Raw genomic sequence first — 27,934 nt, forward strand, 5'->3', positions numbered from 1 at the left:
GGATCTAGGAGGGAAATCTGACGTGGCTGCATTCTTTTTAATAGCTGGTGATGGCCAGTTTTTGTTTTGCCAGAGAACTGGTGGATTTTGCTTTGTTTCTTTCTATAAAAGACACATTCATGCCCTATGCAAAAACTCCTGCCTCTGAGCTGGGATCAGAGAGTAGAAAGGGCTGAGAGGAAGAAGAGGAGTTACGTGGTGGAGGCATTAGTGAATGGGAACTGCAGGCTTTAATGTACTCCGGTGCTGCAAAGTGGGTCTTACTTTGGGAAGTCTTTCTGCAACCAGGAATAAATCCAAAACCTGGGAATCTCAACCTGTTGGATTAGGTAGGACTCTTTCCTTCTGATGCTAGCAAAGAGCAGGATCTGCTGGACTAGAAGGGTGATGTGGTGGAGGGTTGTGGAGAAAACAAAGGTGTTATTCTGGCCTGGAGTTCCCTGAAGACAGAGCAGGCTGGTGTTAGTGCCAGGGACACAGTGCAGAGGACAGTAGTTACGAGGGCTTCCTTTCTGAAGATCCCCTCACTAGCTGCCTGCTCTTGCTATTGTAGGGAGGTGGAATACCCTGTTCTCATATTGCAGGGGAAGGAGAGGTGGCATTGGGGAACTCACAGAAGAAAACCCAGGGATCTGAACTGAACTCCAGCATCTGGACCTCAGTTCTGCTCTCACAACACCTGGTTTGAGGTCCCTTCCAACCCAAACCATTCTAGGAGTCTGACATTCCTGTGACTCTTGCTTGTTTTATGCTAGCCTGACTTCACCAAGGGCAGCAGAGCTGCTCTGTGCCTAAGCCAGAGTGGAAAATCCAATCCAGTGACTCTCTTTCATGCTTCAGCTTCCTGACAGATTCCAATAAAGCGGTCTTACCCCTCTCCTCCCACTCAAATAACATAATACTATTTATTTAAAAATACCATCAAGCAAAGGACACAATTCAAAAGCTCTGATTTAGGAAAATTGCTTGTTTGCTAATCATTTCCTTTTCCTGATTCAGAGCTTGCTTGCTCATAAAATATTGATATATTGGGCAGGCAGGGATGCTCTTGGCAATGAAGATGAAAAGCAGAAGTGCTGATAAAAATACATAGGCTTTTTTATGCTTGTGCAAAAGCTAAACTTTGGAAAGGTAGCTTAGAAACTGGCAGGCAGAAACTATGAGGGCTACAGGTGAAGTCAGACCAGAGTGGAACGAAGATATTGTGGGACAGAAAAAAGTGGAGGGAGTAAAAGGGGAATGGAGATGGAAAAAAGCAAAAGCAAACCGGGCAGGAAACTGTTGAGCTGCAGAGATGGCTGGGGAAAGCAATATGTTTGGAATAAACAGCAAAAACTAGGAGTCTTGAAAAGCCAAACCAGGAGAACAGAAACAGAGTTGAGAGAGCCTGCAAACATGAAAAAAAAGGTGTCCCTGCCTTACCCTGGCTATACCACTCTCCCCATTTTCATAATAGGAGAAAGAACACAAATGACATGGAAAAAAGTATACTTGAGACTGTCAGAAGGAAAAACCTACCTCACATGTGAGCTGTGCTGGTTGTTTCTGCTGTGTATCTCTGAAAGTCTGCTGCTTTCTCTGAAGAGTGGCTATTTCTGAAGGTAGAACATCCTCAACAACAGAAAGAAGGTCTTCTATGGAACAAATTGTAGGCCTGTATTTTGCAATTTAGACTGGGAGGAGAAAAGATGGAGTTAAAGTTTGGGCCTGGAAATGTGGGGATGCTGAATCCAAGAAAGGAATCTCTGCAAGTCCTCCATGGAGGCTGTAATGCTAAATGACCAGAGTTGTTACGGATATGGTGACCTTGTGCTAGCCTCATGAAGAATGCTGCCTAGGAGGTGATGGACTTCACCATGAATCACTCATTCTGTCTCAAAAATGCAAGGAAAGGAAGTGTTTCACTTCCTAGCATCAGTAGCCTGCCTGTAGACTTTCCCTTGTATGTGCTTATGGAGGGAATCCAGCACACCGAAGATCTTTTATGTATGAGGGCTGCATAAATGAGCTGGGTCTTCTTCCCTTTCTTGCCTTTATGTGTACTATGCTATAGCAACCCTATTGCAGTATAGAAGACCCAAGCACTCCTATATCTTCTAAGTATTCCTGTGAGGCCTCATGCAGAGGTGTTTTTCTTATTCAATCCCAGTGAAACAGTTCCAGAAGAGACACTGAGGAGAGCCAAACAGATCGGGTTCTCAGACAAACAGATTGGGAAATGCCTGAAGCTGACTGAAGTCGAGTGCCGTCAGCTGAGACTGAGGAAGGATATAGTGCCCTGGGTGAAACAGGTACGTGAGAACATCACTCTTCAGTGGAGGCCTCCAGAAGTGCAGGGGGCAGGAGATCTCTGTGTTAGAAACAGATGAGGTAAACCAAGTGGAAGCCCTGGCTCTGTTAACATCCCTGAGCATTTTGACATTGACATTAGAGAAGAACAAATTTCACCCATGTAGCTGTGACTTCCGTACTGCAGGCATCAATGTAATGACATGATCATCCCCATGGAGCGACTCAGAATAGTCTCGTTCATATTCTGTGTGACTGGGGGGAAACACAGCTCTCTGGCTTCAGGGAAAGGCTGAGTGAGAATGCTGACCCTCCATGGTGTGACCATGAAAAGTGTCATATGTCTTTTCTTTTGGTAGTAGCTTTTTACAGGCTAATACTTTATTTTCATTATGCTGTTGTTATGGGTTCATTTGCTGTTCATTGTGACAGCACAAGCATAATGAGCTCATCTAGTATTCATGGCAGTGTCATGAGTGCTTTGCCAGGTGTTCTGCTGCTGCATTTAAGGTATGTTGGTATTGAATTGCCATCAGTTGTTTTTTTTTTGCCCTTAAAAAGGGAGGAAAAAACCCCAACCCAAACTACTGAATGTATCTGAAAGAGCTCACATGTATCCTCAAGCCCAATTCCAGGTGACATGAAGTACAAGTTGCAGTATTAGTAACAGTGATGAGCAGCAGACACGTAGTGCTAATGACATAAGGTCACATTCTTCATTAGTCACAAGGATTGGGACAGGCAGTGGAAATTCCTGAGAATACCTGGGACAGGTTTTTAAATGGTATAACATGTAAAAATTCATGTCAGGACTGCTTTACTACAGCTTCCTGATCAGTATTCTGTGTAGAAATGGTTCAGCTCTTCATTCAGGGAACTTCAGCAGTCGCTGCTGACCTAGATGGGCTAGTTACCATGTATAACATGCAATAAGTAGTTGACACAAATAGATTGTGAGCAGTCTAGCAAGCAATTATTCTTCTGGGTTCTCTGGTGACTAATTGCATAAGAAATTGTTGAAAACTACATATAAGGGGTGGTTGAAAATCCCTCTTGCTTTGTGTACCATTTAATTATCAAAGCATGAGTTATATTGTAACATAAATACATGGTACTTGCACTGCTTGCTGCTACTTGGCATGATCTCAATGTAATATTGTGTGTGTGTGTTAGTATTCAGCGTGGGAGTGAGACGAGGTCAAGAGTATAGTGTGAAGATCCCAGAGCAGCTAAAGGGGGCAGGAGACCTGGAGGAATGGAGACCTGTGTAGTTAGTAATGCCAAACTAACTAGAGAATGAAGGCCTCAGCAAGAAGGGATGGGCGGGGAAAGTTCTTGGGCTGTGAAGGTATTTACCAAAGAGATGCAGAGCTAAAACTGCAGCTCAAAAAGAGGTGGTAGACTGTCCTGCTGACTGCACTGTGAGGTCTTGGGGGAAAGCCAGGCATATGCTGTGTTGCCAACCCAGATCACCACCTTTTGAGGAAAGACATGATGGGAAAATAATAGGGGAGAACTAGGAGTAGAAAAGGGTTAGTATGTCTGGGTCTCTGAGCAAAAGCAATCCCACGAGTGGGTTTGCGTTTACCTGAAGCAGGAATAACCCAGACTGCCTTCCCCAGCAAGTTCTTTATATGCACAACTGGGACTTTCTTTATCCTCCTTTATAGTATGTAAAAGTTCTGACTGGGCTGGGCCAGCCCTGTTGGCAGATCCTCTGGTACTGACCAGCCAGGTGGCTTTTGGTAAATGTGCATCCCAATACTCGAAAGTCCCACCACTCATTGCTCTCAGTATAGTTTTTAACAGCCCATTGTACCTTTCAGTTTTCCCAGAGGCTGGTGTATGGTTGGGGATGTGATATACCCACTCAATGCCATGCTCTTTGGCCCAAGTGTCTATGGGGTTGTTCTGGAAATGAGTCCCATTGTCGGACTTAATTCTCTCTGGGGTGCTGTGTCGCCACAAAATCTGTTTCTCAAGGCCCAGGATAGTGTTCCGGGCAGTGGCATGGGGCACAGTGTATGTTTTCTGCCATCCGATGGTTGCTTCCACCATGGTAAGCACTTGACGCTTGCCTTGGTGGGTTGGTGGGAGTGTGATATAATCAATCTGCCAGGTCTCCCCATGTTTGTACTTCAGCTGTCCTCCATACCAAAGAGGCTTTAACTGTTTGGCTTGCTTAATTGCAGCATGTTTCACACTCATGAATAACCTGGGCAATAGTGTCCATTGTTAAATCCACCCCTTGATCACGAGCCCATCCGTATGTTGCATCTCTGCCCTGATGGCCTGAAGTGTCATGGGCCCACTGGACTAAAATGTTGCAAGCCATGATGGGAAAATAATAGGACATGATGGGAAAGGGATAGGAGAGAACTAGGAGTAGAAAAGGAAAGAGGGAAAAGAAAAAACCCAAAACACTTGCATGTAAGAAAGATCTTGCACTGTCCAAGTTACAGTCCCTCCTCTTCTTCCCCATACAGATTGACACACTGGCAGCAGAATACCCAGCTGTAACTAATTACCTCTACATCACCTACAATGGGCAGGTAGGCACGTTTGGAAACGGCAGTCTCGTTGCTGTCTAGTTTGATCTCTTTCCTGTGTGCTGCATTATTTCTGGAGATCTTGCAGGGGTGTAAGTGTCTGTAGCAATTATTCTGGATGGTGTTACTTATGATCCCCTTACAGTGGGCCTGACGCCTTCTCTTGCTCAGAAACTGATCCAGTGCATTTAATGTTAATGCCCCTTTCTTGTTATGATCTCTCATGTATCACCTGTACTTGCATCCTCTCTGCACAGGCCAGGTGCTGGGAATACAGAACTCATGTTTCACTCATCTCATCCTAGCATTCATTTTCGTGTGAAGCTTAATAGCTTCTTGCACTGCTCAAATGGCCAGGTCAGTGATGCTGTGTCTCCTTCGGTTTGGGTGCAGCACTCTTAATTCCAGTAGGGTTGCACTTGACTTACACTGCAGTAAATGAAATCAGACTTAAAGCCTGAAGAATCAGACTGTTAGATATGGGCTGAGCACCAGAAACTGTTCTGAAAAGCATGGAGTTAGGTGCAGTGGAATACAGATCCTAATGACTTTTCTCCCTCCCTTCTCAGGAACATGATGTAAAATTTGATGACTGTGGGGTGATGGTGTTGGGCTGTGGACCATATCACATAGGTAAATCTTTCTTACAACTCCTCTGTTCTCCTTGTACCCTCGAGTCTTCTTTGGATATTCTTGTGGTTCATTTGCTCCTCCTCTTATATGGTGACAAAACCCTCCAGAGCACAGTGCACAGGACATCAATTCCTAACACAAGGTTTGCCTTTTACACTTACTTGGAGTCTTCATTTCACACCCTGGAAAAAACAGGAGAATTTTATTACTTTTCACTGAGTCACCAAGTCGTGATTTCCACAAAGTTTTAGGGATTTATTTTTAATCTCACTTTTTGTGCATGTTAAGGTTTTGAGAATCTGATACCTCGTGTAGCAGTTTATTGCTCCCATACCTGTCCTATGTGTTTACTGCCAGCTCCTGACTATGTTGTTACATACTATACGTTTTACTACTTTAAGTATAGGTGACTATGACAGTGTTTGGATACCTTCAGCTGCTTTTGTTCAAGCAGTTCTCTCTCTGTTGTTTTTTTAGCCCACTCATATGATTATGCAGCATAAGAGTTTCCTCGTGGCTATGAGTATTGAGCAGTCAGACTGCTGAATCCTCTCTATGGTGAATTTCACTTATTCTTTTAAAGAATCTTTCCAAATAGCTTGCAGTTATTGACAAGAAAAAAACTGCTTGTGATTCAGAAATATTTTTTGCTCTGCCTCTCACAAGCAGTGGTGATGGTGTTTGAAAGCTGAAATGGAAAACTGCATCCATTAGTTTCGCTTGGATGGACAGGTCACGTGCCACGCTCCTGGTGCTCATTGCAGGATGTGTCTTTTTGCACTCAGTTTCCAGTAGGAATGTTGAGATAAGTGAAATCAGGAGGAACACTCCATGGTGATGCTTATTTTTTTTATAAGCATTTCTGCCAGTCAGGTGGGGTTTAATGATTTGATCAAATGTATGTGAATATATTTTGCCCTTTTCACCTAAAACTCCCTATTCTGATCTTAGTCTTACCTGTTCTATAGCTTTGATTAGATCGAGACAATGTTTTGAAAGAGGTTACAACTAAATAAATGCTGCAGAAGAAAACCATTCCTTGAACCTCTAAAAGATTTCCTTTCTAGGTGCAATAGCCAAGTTGATTTTTTTATTCCTTTTGCAATCCTTTGAAGGCAAGTGAGCAGCGTGCTTTTCCTCTCTGCTTTCAGAACTGTAATCATAATTCAGTGAAATCAAGTTAGTGTTCCCTGTGGATTTACATTAACAGAAGAGGAACGGGTCAGAAAAGGGCTCAGTGATTTAGATGGAAGATAAACATGTGATGTTACTTTTATTTTAAACAAGATTCCTATTTCCTTTGTGAAAACTGAGAAACGTGATGTGAATCTGCTCAGCTGCACACTCTTGAACTTCAGAGCTGGCTTTGAGGCACCTCAAAGCCTGAGCTGCAGCGTGTGACCTGTGCTCCATGGCGTATTGCTCTTCACTTGCTGCCTGTCCTGGAAGGGGAGTTTGTTTGTGTGAAAGTCAGCCCTGAAAGCTGTGTAAAACTGTTTCACCAGCTGTGTGGACCAGCAGCATGCTCTGTAAATTTTAAGGTGTGCATGTAGGTTTAACATGGTTGAAACCTGAAAGTGAGTTCAAAACCATGACTGTATTGATGTAGCAATTATCTTCTGAGGAGCAGTGTCTGTTTATGTTGCAACAAACGCTACAAGTATTACTAATTATTTGCTGTCTTCCCTTTTCCTACTGTTTAGACTTGAGCATTACCAGATGTGACTGGAATATATTTACAAGTGTTCAGCTGTTTTCCCAGGTTGTATCTGAAGCAGTCAGATGGGGACTCCAGGTGACCATTGTGTCCTAAAGTTGAGGTTTCTTACGTGTATAAAGATTTGATTTCCCTCCTCTTCTGTGGAGTTTTAGCAGAGGCCTAGGCATGTTTTGAGGTTCGTTTTTGAAGGAAGTAGGGAAATAAATTTTGTGTTTGTGAGTGACCTGTGACAGCCATCTGTTTGTGACTAGGTACAATTAAGCACAGGCTGAATTTCCAACATATCTTGGCACACACTTACATAAAAATAGTATCGGTTGTTATCACGTAATGACTGTGAATGCATCACGATGAGGCCAAGGTTTGTTTTGTAGACTATAAGCATTACTATTTAGCGATGTTTTCTAATATGCATCATTCCGTGGTTGTGGTACTCCTCCTAGATGTTTGAGTGTTGAAATTTATGGGACAGTAGCTGTTAGAACAAGTCTGAAATCCAGCACTGCCTGAAGCCTGCAGCATTGCCTGAGTCTCAAGTCCTGCAGCTTGCCCAAGACCAAGCCTCAAGTTCTGGTGCTCACCTCGCCTCCCTCTGTGCCTCTTTCTTTAGAGGTGGCTGCAGCACTTACTCAGGGTTCAGGACAGTAAGGACATGCTTGCCTTTCAGTGTTGCCACAGTCACTGTGGCCTTTGAACAAAGATAAAAGGAGCACAGAGTGGCTCTAAAGGTGTTGTGCTACTGATTTGCCTCATCTAGGGTCACCACAGAAGTCAAACCCACTGACCTGCAGTTTTTCTGTTGCTAGGTTAGCTATACTCTGCTCTTCTGGAAGGTACAAAACACTTCAGTCTTCTGTTTTTTAAACCATATCTGTACAAATATTTTGTGCTTCCTGGAATAAATGTTACTATCTTAGAATAATGGGCACTCAATTTGGTCACCTCTAAGCTTCTGCCTCGTATCTCAAAGCTCATTGGTTGGGAGGCAATAGTAGTGGGATGGGCAACAAGAGCAGACAGAAGTATTTATGAGCACAAGATGACAGACATAAGTGTTTATGAGCACAGGATGACAGGCATGTTATAGAGGCCTGTCACTCCTGAGGAGCTGAGCCAACTTAGCAGTTGTGCTTGGAGGCTCACGTTTGTGGATCGTTAGTTTCCATGGGAGGACAATTAGATTTCTCGTTCTGAGATGACAGGAGGGAATGCTGTCCTGGTTCTTTTTCTTTTCTAAACTTGAATGCTGAAAATGTCTGCTTATGTATTCTTCTTTGCATCTTTCCTTTCCTTGCCCACTTTTCTGTCTCCTGGCAGGCAGCAGCGTGGAGTTTGATTGGTGTGCTGTCTCCAGTATCCGCACACTGCGTCAGCTTGGCAACAAGACTGTCGTCGTGAATTGCAACCCAGAGACAGTGAGCACAGATTTTGATGAGTGTGACAGACTGTACTTTGAGGAGCTGTCACTGGAAAGGATCCTGGACATCTACCAATATGAGGTAAAGGAAAGCAGAAGCACAACAAAAAGCCATGAAGCAAACCGAACTTCAGAATTCATGTCACTATCTTGCTTTGGTGGAGCAGCTGAGGGAGAGGGGGAAGAGCTTGCTAGTAAAAGCTGTTTGGTTTGGATCCCAGTGTTGCATTTTACACATCATTGATGTTCCTAGCAGCCTGCTCAATAATGAATGCCAAATAAATATTAAATTATTTTGCAAGATGCCATATTGTGCAATATTTACAAGCAGATTTCATTTGCTGCACAGTCATTTATCGCACAAATTGTTCTGCCCTTGTGGTGCTGAGCTGTAGCACTTAAGCATATCCTTGACTTTATGCACAAGTACTCCTCCTGAAGCAGTAGAATAAGTGATGGGCGTAACACTAACGTGTGCTCAAGAACCTGCAGTCTTGGGCTTGCAGTACAGTGGTGATGTGGTCCAATGTGCAGGCAGATCAGGCAGGGGCATTAGAATGGCCATCAAACAAAAACATGATCCAGCTCCTGATCCAGACATGGCACTTGTCTGTTAAGGAGTTTTCAAGTGTTCAGAAGTGCTGATACTAAGAGATGAAGAAGAGTCCCAAACAGATTTGGTCATGGGAAGATATATATTATAAACAGCTGGTACCAGTATGATAAATATTTCTAACTGGTAACAAACTCATTTTGATTTGTGGCTGAGGGTTTCAAAGGTATTTACAGGAATCTCACCTCCCTTGAAGTTCAGTGTGAGTTGACAGTATAACTTAGTGAAGCAACTCTGCAGAACCCAGCCCATAACCCAGGTTAAATCCATAACTTTTAACTTACGATTCTCTTATGCCTATTTTCCCCAATATATGACAATTTGAGCTTATCTCCTTTATGAATGGCTGCAAGTTTCTGAAGTGTTTTCTATATGTTTGGCTATGTTTGATCAATCCCAAATTTGGAACCAAGCAAAAGCACATCCATATTCAAGGCCCAGTCTCTAGGCTCTGTTCTTAAACAATTTGCAGAATACTGTCTAGGACCATCTTTAGATTGTGTGTTCACACTTTCCTATGTGTACATGTTGGTTTAGCTCTTTAGATTTTCATAAAATGAGACCGTCCTACTGGAAAGCATGGATTTAGGACAGGCCAAAAGACTCTTGTGGAGTCTTCAAGGCTGGTTTTTGAGCGAGGCTTTGAACTCTTGTTTGCTTAAGCAAAACTGAACTGCTGAACTTGAGGCGTGGAAGAAATTGCTGGGAGTTTGTCAGACAAATAACGCTGATGAAACACATCATCTAATTACTGCAGGATCAAAGAGGAGGTAGAGATAAGTGATGAGGGAGCAACTACTCATTTAAACACATAGTGCTAGTAATTAGCAAGTTGGGTAAGAAAAATGTGTGAAAAGAATAATGCATATATATTGAAACTTGCATCATCCTGCTTGTCACAGGAGAGCTTGGTGAGTTTGATGGGAGGTGTTGCAGATCTCAAGGTCTAATAGCAGCATCCTCTGGTACCCCAAGCTGAAGAGGAAGAAGACTCTGGCAGTTTCCACAGCTCAGCCAGCTGTGCTCATCAGAGGGACTGTACTCATGCTTCTGGGCATGCACTTAGCCTGTTTTGCTTGTGAAGTAAGCCAATAAGTGGTTGTAAGAGCAGAGAAGGCACAGAGAAGCCAGCAAGAGGTGGTGGGAATGAGAAGGGACAGAAGAGATGTGCTGAGAGTTAGCAGAGGATTCTCCTACTCTGACTTCAATCAGAAAACAGCCAATTTGATATTTACTGTGGAGGTGTTAAAGCCATCAGGGGGTCTCAGCCTCAACATCCAAAGTTAGGGTTGTGCAGGCTAATAAATCCCAAGATGAATAATAAACAGTTGTTTTACAACACTTAAGTAGCAACAGAAGGGAATGGCATCATTATGCCTAGTTTGTAAGTAGGGAAATGGGGTCTGTGAGGAGAGGCTGCAGAGAGTCATGTAAAAGGACATAGGCAGACCTGGGGACAGGCTTCAGACCTCCAGCAGAGTGTAGTCTAAAATACATTATTTGCTATGGATGAGCCAAATGCTAATATCCTGTTAACAGAATACTCCCTCAGGCAAATGCAGTTGGAAGCCAGTCCCTAAGGAAATGATCAAATTAAGAAGTCAGGATGCAATTCTGAGACTCCTCACCAATCCTGCAAATAACCATCTCTCCCAGCTTCATAGACAAAGCATGAATAATGCCATGCTTTCAGACTGATCTTTTAAATAGTCCTGCTCATTAGCCTCCTCTGGTGTTCCAGTCTACAGTGAAGAGAGAGAAATACTCTGAAAAGTCCTGGATCATTGGCAAAACGTAGGTAAAACCATCACAAAACCATGGAATCATAGGACCACAGAATGGTTTGGGTTAGAAAGGATCTCAAGATCATTTGATTCCAGCCCCCTGACATGATCCACTAGAGCAGGTTGCTCCAAGCCCCTGTGTCCAGCCTGGCCTTGAACACTGCCAGGGATGGGGCAGCCACAGCTTCTCTGGGCACCCTGTGCCAGTGCCTCAGCACCCTCACAGGGAAGAGCTTCTGCCTAAGAGCTCAGCTCAGTCTTCCCTGTTTAGGTTTGAACCCATCACCCCTTGTCCTATCGCTGCAGTCCCTGATGAAGAGTCCCTCTTCAGCATCCTTGTATCCCTCTTCAGACACTGGAAGCTGCTCTGACATCTCCACGCAGCTTCTCTTATCCAGGCTGAAAAGCCCCAGTGTTCTCAGCCTGCCTTAGTATGGGAGGTGCTTCAGCCCCTGATCATCCTCTGGACTTGCTGCAACAGCTCCACGTCCTTCTTCTGCTGGAACACTGGAACTGCACATAGTGCTCCCCATTTCCCTCTGTGCAGCAGATACATCAACTCCCTAAACATTTTTAGGTTAGCAGCAAACCTTTGACGACTGTTTAGCTCAAATAAATAGATGTATTCACTTGTTCCAATTTTTCTGATTAGATAAATGAAGCTCAACTGGGAAGCAAGGTAACCACCGGGATGGTAGGCAGGTTCCAGCCACCTTCAAGACATAGCTTCACACTTAGATCTAGTCCTACCACAGGGATTTAGTCAGCCATCCCTCCTCTTTCTCTTGTGTCCTCCTTTTACTTCTCCCCCTCCAGTCGACATTCATAGCTCCTGTGACACTGGGGACAGCACAGCCCTGCTTTGGAGGGAAGTTTAATTTACTGTCAATGTGCAATGTTAGGTGGCAGTCTATGAAGACAATAACTTATAGAAAAAAACTAATCCTTCCTTCAGATTTATTGGCTCTTTGTTTCCAGAGAAGATGTTCCCTTTTTATTTTAATATCTATCTGCTTGAGGGCCTCTTCTGATTCTTTTTCAGTTTCTAGGATCATTCTGAAACAATTCATAAAACTAAAGGAGGCTCTTAGGTACAATTTTAATGGTCTAATTTGTTTTCAAACTCATGGAAGAAGAAAACCCAACTGTATTACTAATGACATAAAAGCAAGGTAGTAATAAAAAGACTGATTTTTGTTATAAAGGGGAAAATAATTCTCTCCAGGCTTCTTCCACGAGATTATGTATAGCATATATCTTAAAGGTATCTAATGGCAAAGATGTTATTCATTTTCTTTATAATTAAAATATGGCTGATGACAAAGTGGTATGCAGTGAAGTCTATTTCTGCCTGTCCACATTCCTCAGTGGAGCAGTCCTGTTGCAGGGCAGTGGGCTGCTCTTTGTGTGAGAGTATACTTTGGGAAATAACAGTGGAATTTTAAAGGAAGATGGAAGCAGCAGCTGGGTCTCAATTTATGGTTCTTTTGGAGTAAAAATGAGTGTATGATTCTTTGCTATCTTCTTGAATAAGCCATCTCCTCTTCCTCCTTGGGGCTGGAGTCCCCATTGCCATTCCAATTTGGAAGTAGGCACTATTTGGACTTTAGAGGCTCAGTGACTTGAATTGTTTTAAAGGAAGAAATATGCAGCAACTGAAGAGAAACTGTTAGCTGGGACATTCACATTTCCAATGTGTTGAGGATAAATTAAGATGGTTGACCTTGGCAGCAAAGCTAGGTTGACCTGTTATCAAACAGAAACCATTCCAAGCTGCAAGAAGGGGGTTTGCATATTCACTGTCTGGTTCTTGTCTATGTGGGATGATAAGGGGCCCAGGGACTAGAGGTAAGTACTGTATTTTGGATGGGTCTGGAAGCAGTGAGGAATCGATTTTTCTTCTGAGTTGGAGATAGCAAGCTCTGATGTTATCAGAAAACCCCATGTGGGGCCAAAAGAGTCTCTGTCCTTGCTTCACCCTCTACTACTCCCTATCCTAAGCTCTTTCAGGTGGCACTGTTGGCTGGCAGCAGCATGTGTTCCCATGACTGCATGGTGAAAAGGAAAAGAAACTGTCTCCATCACTGTATATTAGCATGTAAAGCAAATAGTGATCTTGCAGACCTTTGGATAATAAGTGCTGCTTGAATGCCAGACTTTTTTAGTGGAGTTTTATTATGGTAGGAAATTAACCACATTAAAGTTGAGCAGGGTTTGTAGTAGCACTTATCATCTGGTTGTTCTCAGTCACTTCTAGTCCATCCTGCTCTCAGCTTACAGATCTGCCACTTTATATCCCTTTCAATCCCTCATTAAGAAGTTCCTCTTTCAGGAAGGCCAGTGGGGCAAACCATCTTCAGGAAAAACACACTTGTTAATTAAAAGAACACTGGTACTATAAAAGAAAGAGCCAAGCCATGAATCACTTGATTTATGTTTCTCATTTGCTAAAGGTGGGTAAAACTGTGAAATACATTTGGTTCCAAAGAGCTTTTTCACTGCAGTTGTCCTGTGGGTCTGGTTCTCCTTTGGGCAAAGCTTCACCAGCTTTAATTTGGAAGCAAAGTGCCTGTTATTGAATTACTCGTACTTATTACGCAATCTAAATGTAACTCAGGGCCACATAATTGTTGCAGGTTCTAAGGCTTTTTTTAACTATTGAAAGATTTCACACCAGACTAGGTTGTGCTTGAAAGCATTAGGGGCTCTGTGTAAAACTAAAATGCCCATATTTGCCCTGAAGAAATAGTTGTATTTGCAAGCAAGCTTACCTGGCTCGCGTTATTTGCTGCTTATTATTTCCTCCCTTAAAATGTGCTTACCCAGTGACAGACATGAAATGTGCCATCTGTGGCTGGAGGATGCTGTGCCTCTTGTCTTGCCTTGTTCAGTTCTGGAATTGATGTGCTTGCAAATAGCGGAAAAGAGCATATATGGTAGTTTGGCTGAAATAGTTGTTTCTAGTAAGTGTGCTACCAAAAATGAGGAGCGAGGTAGGAGTAATGTGATTGAATTAAAAAAAGGGGCTAAGTGTGTCCAGAGTAATTCGCCATCACAGGCTGTCTGATGGATTGGGCTCTATTGAAATAGACTCGTGCTTTGCACAGGCCAGCAAGGAATCAGCAGTGAGCACTCCTTAAAGACTGGCTTCTGGAGCTAGGGAAGGTTGGTTGCTGAGCAAAGTACAGTGCTGGCAGAAAAATAAAGATCCAGTTGTTTCCCATTGTCTGTCTGCTGGAGGTTACTTCCCTTGCAACTCTGTAGGGAAAAAAAACTTTGGGTGCATGTCTGTTACTGTGGAAGTCTCTGACCATGAGCATGGGAGAGGCTGTTTTCTTGTAAGAGCTTGACTGAGAAAGAAAGGGAACCTAAAGCATCTCGTTTGTTCATGCTGCTGGGTTCAAAGGTGGCAACAGGCGAGTGGAAACAGGCTCAGATCTGATGGTCCCCATATTCACATGTGTAGGAGAACACAGAAAGGAGACCTGACCCCACCAAGCAGAGTTTTGAGTTTCATTGTGGGATGTCACACTTTCATAGCACAGCGCCCTTTCTGTGTGAAGCAAGGGAGCATATGTCAGATCAACGCTGGGAAAGCAGCAGCAACACCTAAACATGACATGAAAAGAAGGTAAGTCTGGCTATAGCAGAAGTTATAAAGTCATGGCTTGGTGTCAAAAGGCTTGTGAACACTGCATTTTTCTTTGGTTTCCTGGGGAATTTGACCTCAAGTTACTGTTGGGTTTTGAGAGGATATTGCTGTTTTAGAGAGCCTACGCACTCTGAATCACACTTTGTAGCCTCTGGGTCAGCACAATTATGATCTACCTTTGCTCATAGCAACCTGAAGAGTGATATAATCTAAATATTGGATTCCTAGTTATAGCAGCTCTTAATGTTAAGCTGACTTGGACATGACTGTGCCCCTTTCTGTCTGCCAACAGGGATGCAGTGGTTGCATTATTTCTGTAGGAGGGCAGATTCCCAATAACTTGGCAGTTCCACTGCACCAGAGCGGAGTGAAGATCCTTGGCACAAATCCTTTGCAGATTGACCAAGCAGAAGATCGCTCTGTATTTTCAGCTGTTCTGGATGAGCTGCATGTGGCCCAGGCTCCCTGGAAGGCAGTCAGCACACTGGTAGGTTGGGATATGCATTTGGGAAACAGTAGAGCAGTGGGGCTTGTTATGAGCATCTGCTCAGGGTGGACCAACGTACTGATAAGTTTCAAGATTCCAAATACGTTTGACAGCTTTTTACTGCTGATGGTAAGGAACTTTTTGACCCCTGTAAAGTGGTGCTATAGCATCTCTGAGAGTGGGATGGAAATTGGAAAGGAAGTGTCTTTAAATCACCTTTACTCAACATGGCCTATAAAGCCAGCAGAAGTCAGCACCACTCTCAGGCTACTCTAGTTTACCCAACTGGCCTTGAAAACTGTTCCAGGAGGTGGAGGTGGCAAAGAATTGGAAATGTGTCAGCGCTGCTCTTTTTTTCCTGGTGAAGCTCTATGAACAGGGAGGATCTGAAGATGACAACTCTGGAACTAAGAAGTGATGTATTACGTTCAGGCCAGGCTGTAGTCCCTGATTTTCTCCCTCACCCCCCAAGTCTTAATGGCTGATAAAGTGCAAATGCAGCTAGAGGTGAAATTTTGGAATGACTTCAAAATATTTTCTTGTTCACAGCATGCTTTTCCTCCCTTTCTTCTAGAGAGATGCAGTTGAATTTGCAAGCTCTGTGAGTTACCCATGTTTGCTGAGGCCTTCCTATGTTCTGAGGTAAGGCTTAACCATCGGAGCTCATCAGTTTTGGGGTATGAACTACCCCAACTACTTTGAGACAATGGAGAGTAATTTCAGGGAATGTGTGGAACATACTGTGCTAGGTGCATGTGGCATAAATCTTAATGCATGTGCCACCATCTTAACAGGGATGGCAACTACATAAACCAATCCAGGAAGCCAGTGGATCCCTTATGTTCATCAGGCACAGATCAAAAGTAGAACATAAGTGTAAGAATGTCTGTTTAGCTGCATTATCTTTTCCATACCTTAAGGCTAAACCCACAAGCCATTTATGTTACTTAAGGTTCTTGAGACTACTACCTGTACGATTGAGCCAGAAGATTGTTTGGCACCAGGAAAACCAGAAGGGAACATGCTGAGGCCATTTTCTGGGGTTGGTATCTGTTTTCAGAATATGACTACACATCTTTTGAATTCAGCTTCTTATTTGCCAAGCTTCTCTGCTTACAGGCATGTTTTATGTCCCTAGATTGTGGCAGCTGCTCCTCATTAAATAAGCATTGTGCAGCGCCACACACTTCCAACAGCTTGACTTTCTGAAGACGTTACAGCAGCGCATACCCACAGCGAACTTGTGCCTTCTGAGTGATCACTCTTCTCTGCGAGGAGTTTCTTCAGAGCTGGATGACTAGGCACAGAGAGACAGTTTGCTGGGCAGTTTACAAGTGAAAATAAATTGGAGACAGGATCCTTTCCGCATGAGAAAGAGATGCATATCAAAATGGAGAGGCACTGTTCATTTTCAGGGGAGAAAAAACAAAACCCACACCACCTTTGTATTTAAAAAGAGAAAAAGGAGAAGGATTTATTGGGTGTTCAACCCTCAAGGAAATATCCTTTAGGAGAGACTGCTGAATGTGATTTTTCTATCCAGTTTCTCAAGTTTGCAGTGGGGTTGTGAAGCAAAGCTAAAAACCAGCACTCGGATAAAGGGGAGAAGTTAGAAACAGCTCCTGACGTAATTCTTCAGGTTTTTAGGGAACACTTCTTTTAGCCTGCTGTTTCCATCTGTCTTAAATCCAGTATAGGCCTTCTCCCTGTAAGTGTTTGCTAAAGGGTGTTTGTGCAGGTTAGGGCGACTTCAGGGAGAAAGATGGAACTGGAGGATGTAAAACTTGAGGAAAGAGAAAGTGAAAAGCTCTGGCACAGCACACTGCCTGGCCTCTTTTTGCAGAACAGCAGCAGGTCCACAGTTAGACTTCATCATCCTTTGAACAGATACAGCCTTTAATATCTGCCAGTTGCCTTGGAAAACTAAATGCATTTTTCCTACCAGTTATTTACTGTGTTTACCAGCTTGCATCCTTAGCAGTGCTATTGACATAGGTCCTTGGATTTAATTGAACACTATTGATTTACACCAGCTGAAGAGGTAGTCAGGTAAGTATAATCACACAAGTACTTGTGTCTATTTATCATAGGCTGAAGTGACTGATTTTGTAGGATAGATCCTTCCTGTACTTTTCGCCACAGCTTCTGTGAGTTTGCCCATCAAAACAAAGAGGAAGCTGAGCATCAGTGGTAGAAATGACCAACGTGACATCATTTTCAAAGGGACCTGAATCACTCACTGGAGGTTCATTAGGTATCAGCTCTGCCTTTCTTTCAGTTAAGAGTGAAACACGTGACAAGTCAGGAGCTTGCTTGGCTAATCTGTCATATAAAGGTAGTTGGCAACCCCGTGCTGTGGTATCTAACAAGCTGGTCTTCTCCCTCAAAGTCACAATGGAAGCTGATCTCGTTTCTTTGCCGTTCGTACAGTGGATCCGCAATGAATGTTGTATTCACTGAAGAGGAAATGAAGAAGTTCTTAGCAAAAGCCACCAGAGTCTCTCAGGTACCAGTCTTTGTGCTGCTATTGTGTTTTTTGTTTGCTGTATCTGTTCTGTCTCTGCTGCGTTTTCCATCTCTCTGTTTCTGTGTTGCATCTTCCTCACCCTTTCCCTTGCTTGTTTGGTGAGGAGGCAGTGAAATTAGAGTTTGACTCCTCTAGCAGGCAGACTATGGGAGCCTGTGCAAGCATCCTTAACTGACAACACTGAGATGCCCACATGGAGCAGGGGTGGAAGTCAGCTGTTGTACCCAGGCATCAATTTCTGAGCAGTTAATTATGTAAATAGATGTAGGGTAGCTGACTGGCACCCTTCCTACCCCATGCAAGCTCACTAGTAGTACGTTGTGCCAGCCAGCACAGAACTCATAGCATCTTTCACTCACTTTCTGAACTGTTTTGTCTGGCTTCTTTGACCAACTTCAAACTTCATCCTGGCATCTTCTCTCTCACCAGTCTCACCAATGACTTTTAATTTTTTAACCTTTTTAAACGCAGCAACATTTGCAAGCTTTTGCTGTGACCTTTAACTCTCCAAACCATGTGCTGAGAACTGTTTTCCTCTGATACAAAAGCAGGACTGCTGCCTGCTTGCTGTTAATCCAGTGGGATTATTGATCTGCAGAGTACACAATGCACAAGATGAAAGCTCTGGTTTCCATTTGAAATGTTTTTCAAAAGCTAATTTGGGGATTTTTAGGTGTCCTTTTTTTCCTATCAAAGGGAAGGATTTGGTTTAATACATTGAAATTTAGAAAAGAAAAATCTAAGTAATTTCCCAAAGACATAAATGCCTCAGAACATAGTAAACAACTCAAACCCAGAATTTCTTCTATACCTTCTGTCAGTGTTGTTGTACAAGGGATGTTTGGGGAGATGAGAATATGGCAGGAGAAGAAAGTTAAACACTTGAGGTTGAATGAAGACCATAAAGAATTCAACAGTCTGACCTTTCAACAGTTCAGAACAGTGCTGTAGCACCATAAACACTGCTGTCACAGGAATCTTGGAGTTAAAAATGAGTAAGTCAAAGATGAACTCTCTGAAAACACAATTGGCTGTGGAAGCCAGACATATTACTGCTTATTCAGGGGATTTCTTAGGTGATTAAAGCTTGAACAAGAGCAAAACCGTGTGGTTTTTAAGTGTATGAGGTAGCATTTCTGCAAGAAAAGATGGAATGAAAGAGAATTTGCAAAGTGATAGTATCCTGAAGGATAGGTAAGTGTGGAAGCAAGCAGACCCCTCATCACCATCTTTGAACAACTTTAAAGGGATTTTTGAAAGCAGAAGGGTATCGCTGTTACTTCCATCAGAAGGAATTCTAATTCTCAAAAGCCTACATGGTCAACCACTGGTGGATTCTTAGCAGTGCTCAGCCTCCCAAAACACCTTGCTTCCTTCTGTACTTTATCTTAAGTACTCTGCTTTGTGTTTCCAAACACATATACAGAAGCAGACTTTCTGTGCTGCTGGATGGCTTTGTGATGGCCATGGATACTCTATAGGACCAGGAAAGTGACCCTGTGTCAGCTTAACTTGTCACAGCTTGATTGACTTGAATTGGGCAGTGTTGTTCTGCATTGCTGAGGTGTTTTGTCCCTGGTACAGGAGGCCCTGCTGGGAGTAGAAGTTAATACATGATGTATTCCCAGGGAAGAGAGTGGATGTTCCCATGGGATGCTTGCATCCAGTTCTGCCACACAACATGGCACTGACGCTTGCTGCAGACATGAGTGGTTTTACACCATGAGTCTTCAGATGCTCTAGCCCTGTTCCTGCTGAAACTTACACTAGATTTCAACACTCAATTTTTCCTAGTGTAGTCAGACTGCTATGGAAAGACTCCTTTTTTCATCCAGTATTTCATATTGACAAAAACTATAGCATAGTTGAAGCTAAACCTGCAAAAGGAAAACCAGAACAAAAGTACTGTATTCTGCTTCTAAATTAGGGAGGTTTTTTTAGTCTCATCAAGTCTTTATGGCCTGTGAGTGGTCCCACTATTGTTAGCAGTGAGCATACAACTAAACCTAAGTACATGTTCAGTTTGTGGGACACTGGCTTCGTTTTTCTGCTTGCAAAGCTTCCCCTGGTTGTGCTCCATCCAACCGAGCATCTCCAGATAAAGTGCCTGACCAGCGGTGGTCTGTTGTTTTAGCTACTTTGCTGTTAGTTTTGTGTCATTATGGCATTTATGTTGCCAGTCATGTTCAAAACTTCTTGTGTGAGATGCATTGGAGTAAGCAAATGTCGTGGTTTAAACCCTAGCCAGACAGCTTGTTCACTCACTCCCAGTGAATGGTGCTGGGCGGAGAGCAATCGAAGCCCCCCTGCCTCCCCATCCCCCCCCCTTCCCCCCCCCCCCCCCCCTTCCCCCTCCCCTTCCCCGCTCCCAGAGGAACGGGGAGGAGGATCGAAAGAGTGCAACTCCCAAGGGTTGAGACAAGAACAGTCCAGCAACCAATGTACAACACAAATCACCACCGCTACCACCAACGACAGCAATGATAAGGGAAAATAACAAGGGAAGAGAATATGATACCACCAGCCAAGAAACGAGTCCCACCTGGAAGCCCGTGTCCTTCCAGGTAACTCCCAGTTACCCCCCACCCCAGGCATGATGTGCTGTGGTATGGAATACCTCCCTGGCTAGCCCGGGTCAGGTGCCCCGTCTCTGCTTCCTCCCGGCTTCCCCTCCTCCCTGGCAGAGCATGAGCCTCCCAAAGTCCTTGGTCAGGCTAAACATCACTTAGCAACAACCAAAAACATCGGTATCACCAGCACTGTTCCCAGGATGGAAGTCAAAACACAGCACTGCACCAGCTACCCCGAAGGAGAAACTTGACTGCTACTGCTGAACCCAGGACAGCAAAGTTCTATGGACATATAAAATCTTCTGGTGGAAAACTGTAGCAAGACAGCGAGTTACAGGACACAAACCCCAAAATTTATGAAACCGTGTAGGCTGTGGCATTGTCCTTGCCTGTGAATTTACCCTTGCACTGATAAATGTAAGGAATTGTCTTGCAACCTTTGGAGTTGCTCTGTTTTTTTTTTTCTGGAGGAGCCTTTTGAGCATGCACAGGCTGTCATTTAGTCCATTTTATTCTCTAATAAATAACAGGCAGTTAACAGTGGCTGGGACAGGTAAAATGTTGAGACATAAAGCTGGCCAGGAAGAATGTAGATTACATTTTTAACTGTCTGTTGGAGCCAGTGTCTGGAAGGATAAAGCACTAGAGGAGAGTGGGAAGTGTGTGCTAGCATCCTGGAAATAAGCAGGAAGAGGAAGGAAAACAGTGTATACTAGGCAACCTACTGGGAGTCAGGACAGGTTGCTCCTGGCCAGCTGTAATTAGGGCAACTCTCTCCCTGGGAGGCTTAGGAAACCCAGCAGAGAAATGAGAAAGGAATGGATTGGTTGCCTAAAAATTTCTTTAAAGTAGTAAGCACTACACAAAGTCATTAAGTCTGCTAAGAATCAATTACTTTATGAAGCAGTTATGTACAGGGAGGTGCTGGGAGGCTCAGAGGGAAGGAGAGTTGAAAATCATGGAGGTAAGGACCACTGGATCCATGCACATGTCCCACTCTCTTCTTTCTGCCATGATCTCACCTGAAAGCTCTTTGTGGCTTTTGTCCCAAATTTCTATGTCATTGTGACTTTATGGAGAACTCAGACTAATTCATCAGTGGCTTTGGGGAAATCACGACAAGTTCCCCTTCATTATTTCTTTGCAAAGTTCACTTATCTGTGGAAATAAAGATATTAATAGATTGGTCTTGTGCGATTCTGCTTCCAAAGGTTTTCTGGTAGTGAACAGTGGAGCACTTGGATGATCCCCTGATTCTCTCAAATAAAAACTGTCTTCTTTTATCTTGTCTTGATGACAGGATCACCCCGTGGTACTCACAAAATTCATTGAAGATGCCCGCGAGGTGGAAATGGATGCTGTAGCTAAGGCAGGAAAAGTAAGAACTTTGCTTTTCTTTAATATTAAGCTTGTTTTTCAGGATCAGAGATTTGTGAAAATGTGTGGTTTCAGTGATTTACTCTACAGCCATGGAGTCATGCTGAGAAGAGCAGAGAAACAAGTAAAGATGAATTCATCTTAGCTTCAAAAACATCGTGCTAGGAAAGCTCAACCTACTATATTGTATAAATAGGGGTTTTTTTTAAAGTATTGCTTAACCATTTGAAGGAATCCTTTAGAACATAATTTTTACTGGATTGACAAATCATTGGCTTCACAAATGACTTTGGTGGGGATTGTATCAGCATGTGTTACGATATTACCACAGTGTGTTAGAGAGGAAGGTAACTTTAGGAACTCCAGATGATGGTAGGTTTTATCATGTTTGCAGTTTGTTTAACCAGAGACACTAATATCATCCCCCTGTTTCCTATGTCTTGTGTCTGCTTCAGGCCTAAAATATTGGGAAATTCCTTTTTCTGTCCCTCCCCCCATTTGTATTCTCTTTTGAATACAGCTCTGTTCAGGAGACTGGGCTGGAGATGGGAAAACAGTTCATGGGAGAGGGTGAGGTGCCTAACTGCTGTCTTGTTACTGTCTGCAGGTTATTTCACATGCTATTTCAGAGCATGTGGAAGATGCAGGTGTTCACTCTGGAGATGCCACCCTCATGTTACCCACACAGACTATTAGCCAGGGAGCCTTGGAGAAGGTAGGCATTGGAGTAGCACTGAAAAGAGAGAAGAAAATCAGAGTTTGAAGCTGATTTCCCCTTTTGCTTGGGAGAGCTTGGTCACCAGCAGAGAAAACAAACCACCAGTGGTTTTTTAAAAGCCAGTGCAATAGGTGCAAGTGTAGGATGTCAGTGTGCTCCCTGTGTTTTGCTATACTGTACACAGGATCGTCTGATCATCCTTTAATTTAAGTATTAGACAGACACACTTTCAGACTCACTGTTTTTTTTTGTTTCATTGGCTTAAAACCAGCTCCTGTAGCAATAAAGGATTGTCTCATTCATTTATATGCCACAGTTCACTTTTGACTTCCTTTTCTCCCACAGTCCTTAAATGATTAGATCAGGTGTATGACTTTCTAGCTGCCTGCTTTTCCACAAAGGATATCAGGATGGATGAACTTCACCTAACATTGACTTTTCAGGAATAAGCATAGTGATACAGACTTAGTTGTCAAAATGCATTTTCTAAATGAAATGTGCCAGAATGAGGGTAGAGAGAAAAAATATGCTAGAGCAGAGAGATACAACATTTAAAGGAATCCAGATGTGAGGTGACTTTTTGACACGATGCTGTCTATTTTATGGATTGATTGATTCATATATATAGACACACACATTTTTATTTATTTTTATAGGTAAAAGCTGCTACAAAAAAGATTGCAAATGCCTTTGCCATCTCTGGTCCATTCAACATTCAGTTCTTGGTGCGAGGCAATGATGTGCTGGTAAGAGCTCTTGTGGCTATTGGAGGAAGTCAGGCTCTGCTTTGGCTAATTAGGTGCATGGCTCCTGCATTCCCTGCCATGGAAACTCTGTGGCACCTGTGGGTTTCTGACTGTCTTGTCTGATGATGTGTGGCTCACCTAGTCACACAGCTCTCCCTGTCTATGTAGGGGAGAGCATGGAGGGTGAAGTGAGTCTGACATTGTCAGCACTGGATTTGTTCACTGTGGGGTGCTGTCCTTCCCAAAATTATCAGTTTTGAATATGATGGACAGCAGTGGGACCCGTGCCTCATCCTATGCACTGAACATCATTGCTTTTAGATTTCTGATATCCTCTCTCATTTTTAGCTATTTGATCATTAAAATAAGCCTCCCATAGCATTGGAAAGAAAGCAAGAAAATTTAAGTGTTTAAGCCTTTAATATAAGCCATTAAGATGGTTATCTAAATTTCATAGTCCTAGTAGCTATCACCAGCAGAAGCACAGCCCTCTGACCCTTCATGAGTAACAGCTGACTTTCTGTTGTTAATGGAAGAAGGTCAGAGGAATGTGAGCAGGGTATGACTGAGGAAGTGGTGAATGGGAAGAAAACCTGATGTGTGGTATAGAAGAGATGCATTATTGGTGAAAGATCCTGTTTGAGCTATTGCTTGAGAAAAATGTACTTGCCATTCTTCGCCTTGATTCTGTTTCACACATAATTATTCAGAAACTCTACAGAGGGGAATGCTGGAGTATTTCCATCCTTACTTTCCCTCAGCTGTGCTTGCCATTCTATCTTAACTTACCTATTCTTGCCATCCTTCATTCTCACTCACAGAGATTTCTCTTTTGCTAACAACTCCGTGGTGCTCTTCTCAGCAGAATACAGAACTTCTTTGTTTCTTGCTTGGGTCACTGAATGACTTCTGCATGTGGATGAGGCACATTGGTAAGGATTCTTGTCATTCCTGAAGCGCCATTACCATGGAAAAAGTACAAAGTGGGCTTCTTAAGGCTGTAACTAATGCCTGTGCATAAGTTTCCATGCCTCTTGCACGTTACCTGAGGGTATAGTGCAACACATTTTCCAAAGTGAATTTTGGATTACTCTCAGTTCTAATTTTCATATAACAGAGATGAAACTCAGCTGCAGAACATCAGGCTCCTTGTATCTCAAGCTGGGTACTACCCATCCCTCACTGCTGTTTGTAATTCAGTTTCTGTGTCTTTTAAGTGGTAATCTGATGAGCATCTCTACTAAGAGGAGTAAGGACTAATTTCCAGAAATATGAATCAATCTATTTCTTCACTGCACAGTGTCTGACCCTGGTATTTCTCCTTTTTAATCCCGTCAGGTGATAGAGTGCAACTTGCGGGCTTCACGTTCCTTCCCTTTTGTATCCAAGACGTTGGGTGTGGACTTCATTGATGTGGCCACAAAAGTGATGATTGGAAAAGAGATTAATGAGTCATCCCTCCCCACATTGGAACATCCCATTGTTCCATCCAAATATGTCGGGATTAAGGTATGGTTTCCAAAAGAACACCAAGAAAACCCCACAACAGAGCATTAACAGGCAATTAGTACTTTAATGGCCAGAAAGATTAATTTACTCATTTGCCAAAGGCCAAATTGACCTTTGTAGTTTGTATGATGGTAATGTATGTTGGAAACTTTAGAGACAACTCTAAAGGGAAGGGAAATTAGCCAGTGATTATTAACAAAATCAATCTTCCTTTATCTCTTACTTCTGACCTACTCTGAATCATGTTTATGAACTACATAATGAATATGCACTTGCAGAATTGAACACTTAAGTTCAGGCTGTTTCATAATACTATCTAATATATGCGTGGACATGTGTTTTGAATGCCCCTCCAATTTTATCTTCAGGATCTGGGACATGGCCTGTTGAATGCGTGGAATCCCCTTTATATACACCACCAGTTAAAACAGGAGTGAGTTTTTTAATTTCAGGTCCTTTAATTTCAGCTAAGATTTTATTTTTCATAATTACTAAGCTTATATAGCACCCAAGGTACCAATGTATACTGTAGCTGTTTTGAATACTTAGTGGAAAAAAAAGACTGAGGTTCATCATCATAAAAATCTAGAACAGCAGAGCAGAAAATACAACAGATAATGAGAATTGTTTCTACAAACACTTTGAAGCTTTAATATCTTCCATATCAAGTGAAAATTAAGGGCATAGAAAGCACCTAATGTTCTTCTTCTGATAAAAGACCTATTAAAATATAAGCCAAATCTGTAGCCTAAGTCAGATCAGGTTATTGCCAAGCCAGTCAGTCTAGAAGTAGCTTTACATTTGATTTTGATGCAACAGATATGTATTATCTTAAATTCTAGTCTGAGACCTTTTTATTTTTGTGAACCTCATTTATTTTTATAAATGTCTAGTATTAAGAGCTGGGGCTTCTGCACTGTGGTTAGTTTAACAGTCAAGAGTTTTGTCTCTTCAGGGAATGCTGGCTACAGAGTGGAAAACCCAACTATATTCTGAACGCTTCCCTACAAAGCCTTTTATACAGCATGTATTCTGTGTGGATGTTCTGCTTCAGAATGATATTCCTAAAAATTATAGTGATAGTGGGCTACCACAGATTAGAAATCTGCCATCAGAGTGTGAGCAGGACTGCAAGAGTTAGAAGGATGATATATTGGTGAAATACATGTTTATTTGTTCCAGCCCATCATCAAGATGCTGAGGGAGCTCATTTGCCAAGTGCTCAGCTGCTTACCAACCTTGACCAGTGCTGTTTTTTGGATCGATTCATGTCTGTCTCTTTCTGTCATTTCCAAGTGTAGCTGGATTTTTATATTTTTAAATGATCCATTAAATTTTCATTCTCTCACTCTCCCCCCTCTTCCTTTCACCAGGCTCCAATGTTTTCTTGGTCCCGGCTGAGAGATGCTGACCCTGTTCTCCGATGTGAAATGGCCTCTACTGGGGAGGTAACTTTTGATTTGTTATTTTTTCTTAAACCAAGGGGCCTTAAACATCATGAATCTTTGAAAGTGATCTTATTACTGCCTGAATCATGATGGCATCTGTAGCTTCTTCAGAAAATTGAAAGCATCTTTCATAGCTGTAAAAACACATTCTCCTGGAAAACCCAGTTTATTCAGCCACTGGATGGCCCTCTTTACCTGCATGTCAGCTCCATGAGCTGGACCTAATAGGTGTGACAGCCTGTAATAAGTTTATCTGAGAGCTGTTGGGTTCTGGGAGGTTCTTGGTGGGTCAGTCTGTTTTATGAATCATCTGTTTCTGGAAAGACAAATGCTTACAGCTTTCAAATCCCTCCATTGACACATACCAGAAGAGCAGTATCAAGACTCCAGGTCATGAGCGTTTGGCCTTGGAACGTGCTGGTTACTTAAAGGCAACATATATGTGTGGTGATATTTTTTCTTGTTGCCTTGTAACCATCAAGGCATGTCCCTAGGTGCAAAAGGCAAGGAAGAGTGAATAAAATGTGATGGCTGCAGTACTGGCTGTCAGTAGGATGAGGGGGAGACTGGGCTAGTTTACCCACTCTTTCTATAGCAGGGCTGCGAGTTGCATCTGACATGTGTGCCAAGTGTACACCGGAGACACTGTGAAGGCACAAAGCTGCTCCTCTTCCTGTGTTGGCTCAGCACTGATGGGAGTTCTCACCCCTCAAGGGGTACAGGTTTCCATCTGTGTCAGTTGAAGAGATATTAACTCATGTAGAACAAAGAGGTTTGTTTATGAGTTATTGTGAGCTGTCAATAGTTTCTGTAGATAGACCCAAGCTATCTTTAGACTTGCTTGTTCTGTTACTTGTAAAGAAGAGTTGAAGTAGCAAGAAACTTGTTCTGGGTTAGAAAGCCAACTTGGGAAGTGATTAAATGCTGAGGCAATTAGATTAGGCTTAACTGTGCTCTAACACAGCTAGGCAGGTGGCAGAGCCTGGGCTGCTCCATTTGATGTGAGCTTGGGTATGTCTACATGAGTTGCTTTCATTAGGAAAGCCTTATCATTTTAGTATAAAAAAGCACTATACCCAGATACAAGGTAAGAACAGCCATAGGTTTTCTACATCTCTCTAGAATTACTTTATTTTACTCTTCAGAATGTGTAGGAAATCAGTACTGCAGAAGATTTCAATGTAGTTAATAGGCAGATAAAAGCCAAGTGACTTCATGACTTCCTTATTTTCAGAACAAAATTGACTACAGAGGCATCCCTCCCCCCCAAAAAAAAAGAGAAAAAGAAAAAAATGTAACTAAGGGCAAGAATTATTTTTCTGAGCTTTATATGGAGTTAGCAATTACCTTGGTCATAAAGAAGGGATTATTAACTTTTACGAGTTGGAAAGATCCATATTCACAAATGCCATAAAATGTGACAGTTATGAAAGTCTTTCTTATGAGTAAAGTAAGGATAATAGCTTGCTTTGGGTAAAGTGCTCAATTATTCCTCAAAGACTTTCTTCACACACACACGGCTTGGATTTGTCACATTTGTCTAGCAGAGATGTATTTTGCTGGAAGTCATGGTTCCCACAACAGTAGAAGACACAGTGCTTGGGGTCCCTTGGTGTATTATGACTGTTTTGACCACACCATGATAAACCTCTCCTGGCAGACTGGAAACCCCTGCTCCAAGCCTTACAAGGCTGTCTACTGCCCTGCAGTCCAGGACATATGTAGTCCCTCAGCCAGATACACTGCAGAACAGCCTGAATACTCAAGGATGAGTGTTTAGAGAAAAGCTGACATACTAGTTGTCATTATTTGAATAACCTGCTCTAGGGGAAGGTGTCCCTGCCCATGGCAATGGGTTTGAACTAGATGAGCTTTAAGGTCCCTTCCAACCCAAA

At 42.8% G+C, this 27,934-nt stretch overlaps 1 protein-coding gene across 1 annotated transcript in view; it reads left to right on the plus strand.

Annotated features, from left to right (window-relative positions):
• The window catches only part of CPS1 (carbamoyl-phosphate synthase 1), a 109,024-nt gene that overhangs the window by 69,810 nt on the left and 11,280 nt on the right, over positions 1-27,934 (plus strand). Inside the window, exons 23-34 of the mRNA XM_061459519.1 lie at positions 2,150-2,291; positions 4,776-4,841; positions 5,408-5,471; positions 8,509-8,690; positions 14,950-15,144; positions 15,719-15,786; positions 17,575-17,650; positions 21,542-21,619; positions 22,226-22,333; positions 22,993-23,082; positions 24,421-24,591; positions 25,965-26,039. Of these exons, the coding sequence (XP_061315503.1) occupies positions 2,150-2,291; positions 4,776-4,841; positions 5,408-5,471; positions 8,509-8,690; positions 14,950-15,144; positions 15,719-15,786; positions 17,575-17,650; positions 21,542-21,619; positions 22,226-22,333; positions 22,993-23,082; positions 24,421-24,591; positions 25,965-26,039 (1,315 nt within the window). The remainder of the gene's footprint in view (positions 1-2,149; positions 2,292-4,775; positions 4,842-5,407; positions 5,472-8,508; positions 8,691-14,949; positions 15,145-15,718; positions 15,787-17,574; positions 17,651-21,541; positions 21,620-22,225; positions 22,334-22,992; positions 23,083-24,420; positions 24,592-25,964; positions 26,040-27,934) is intronic.

The sequence above is a fragment of the Pezoporus flaviventris genome, unplaced genomic scaffold (genome assembly GCF_033815535.1).
Source record: "Pezoporus flaviventris isolate CSIRO_AGI_PZ_B2104156 unplaced genomic scaffold, CSIRO_AGI_Pfla_v1 ptg000001l, whole genome shotgun sequence".
NCBI classification, from domain to species: Eukaryota; Metazoa; Chordata; class Aves; order Psittaciformes; family Psittacidae; genus Pezoporus; species Pezoporus flaviventris.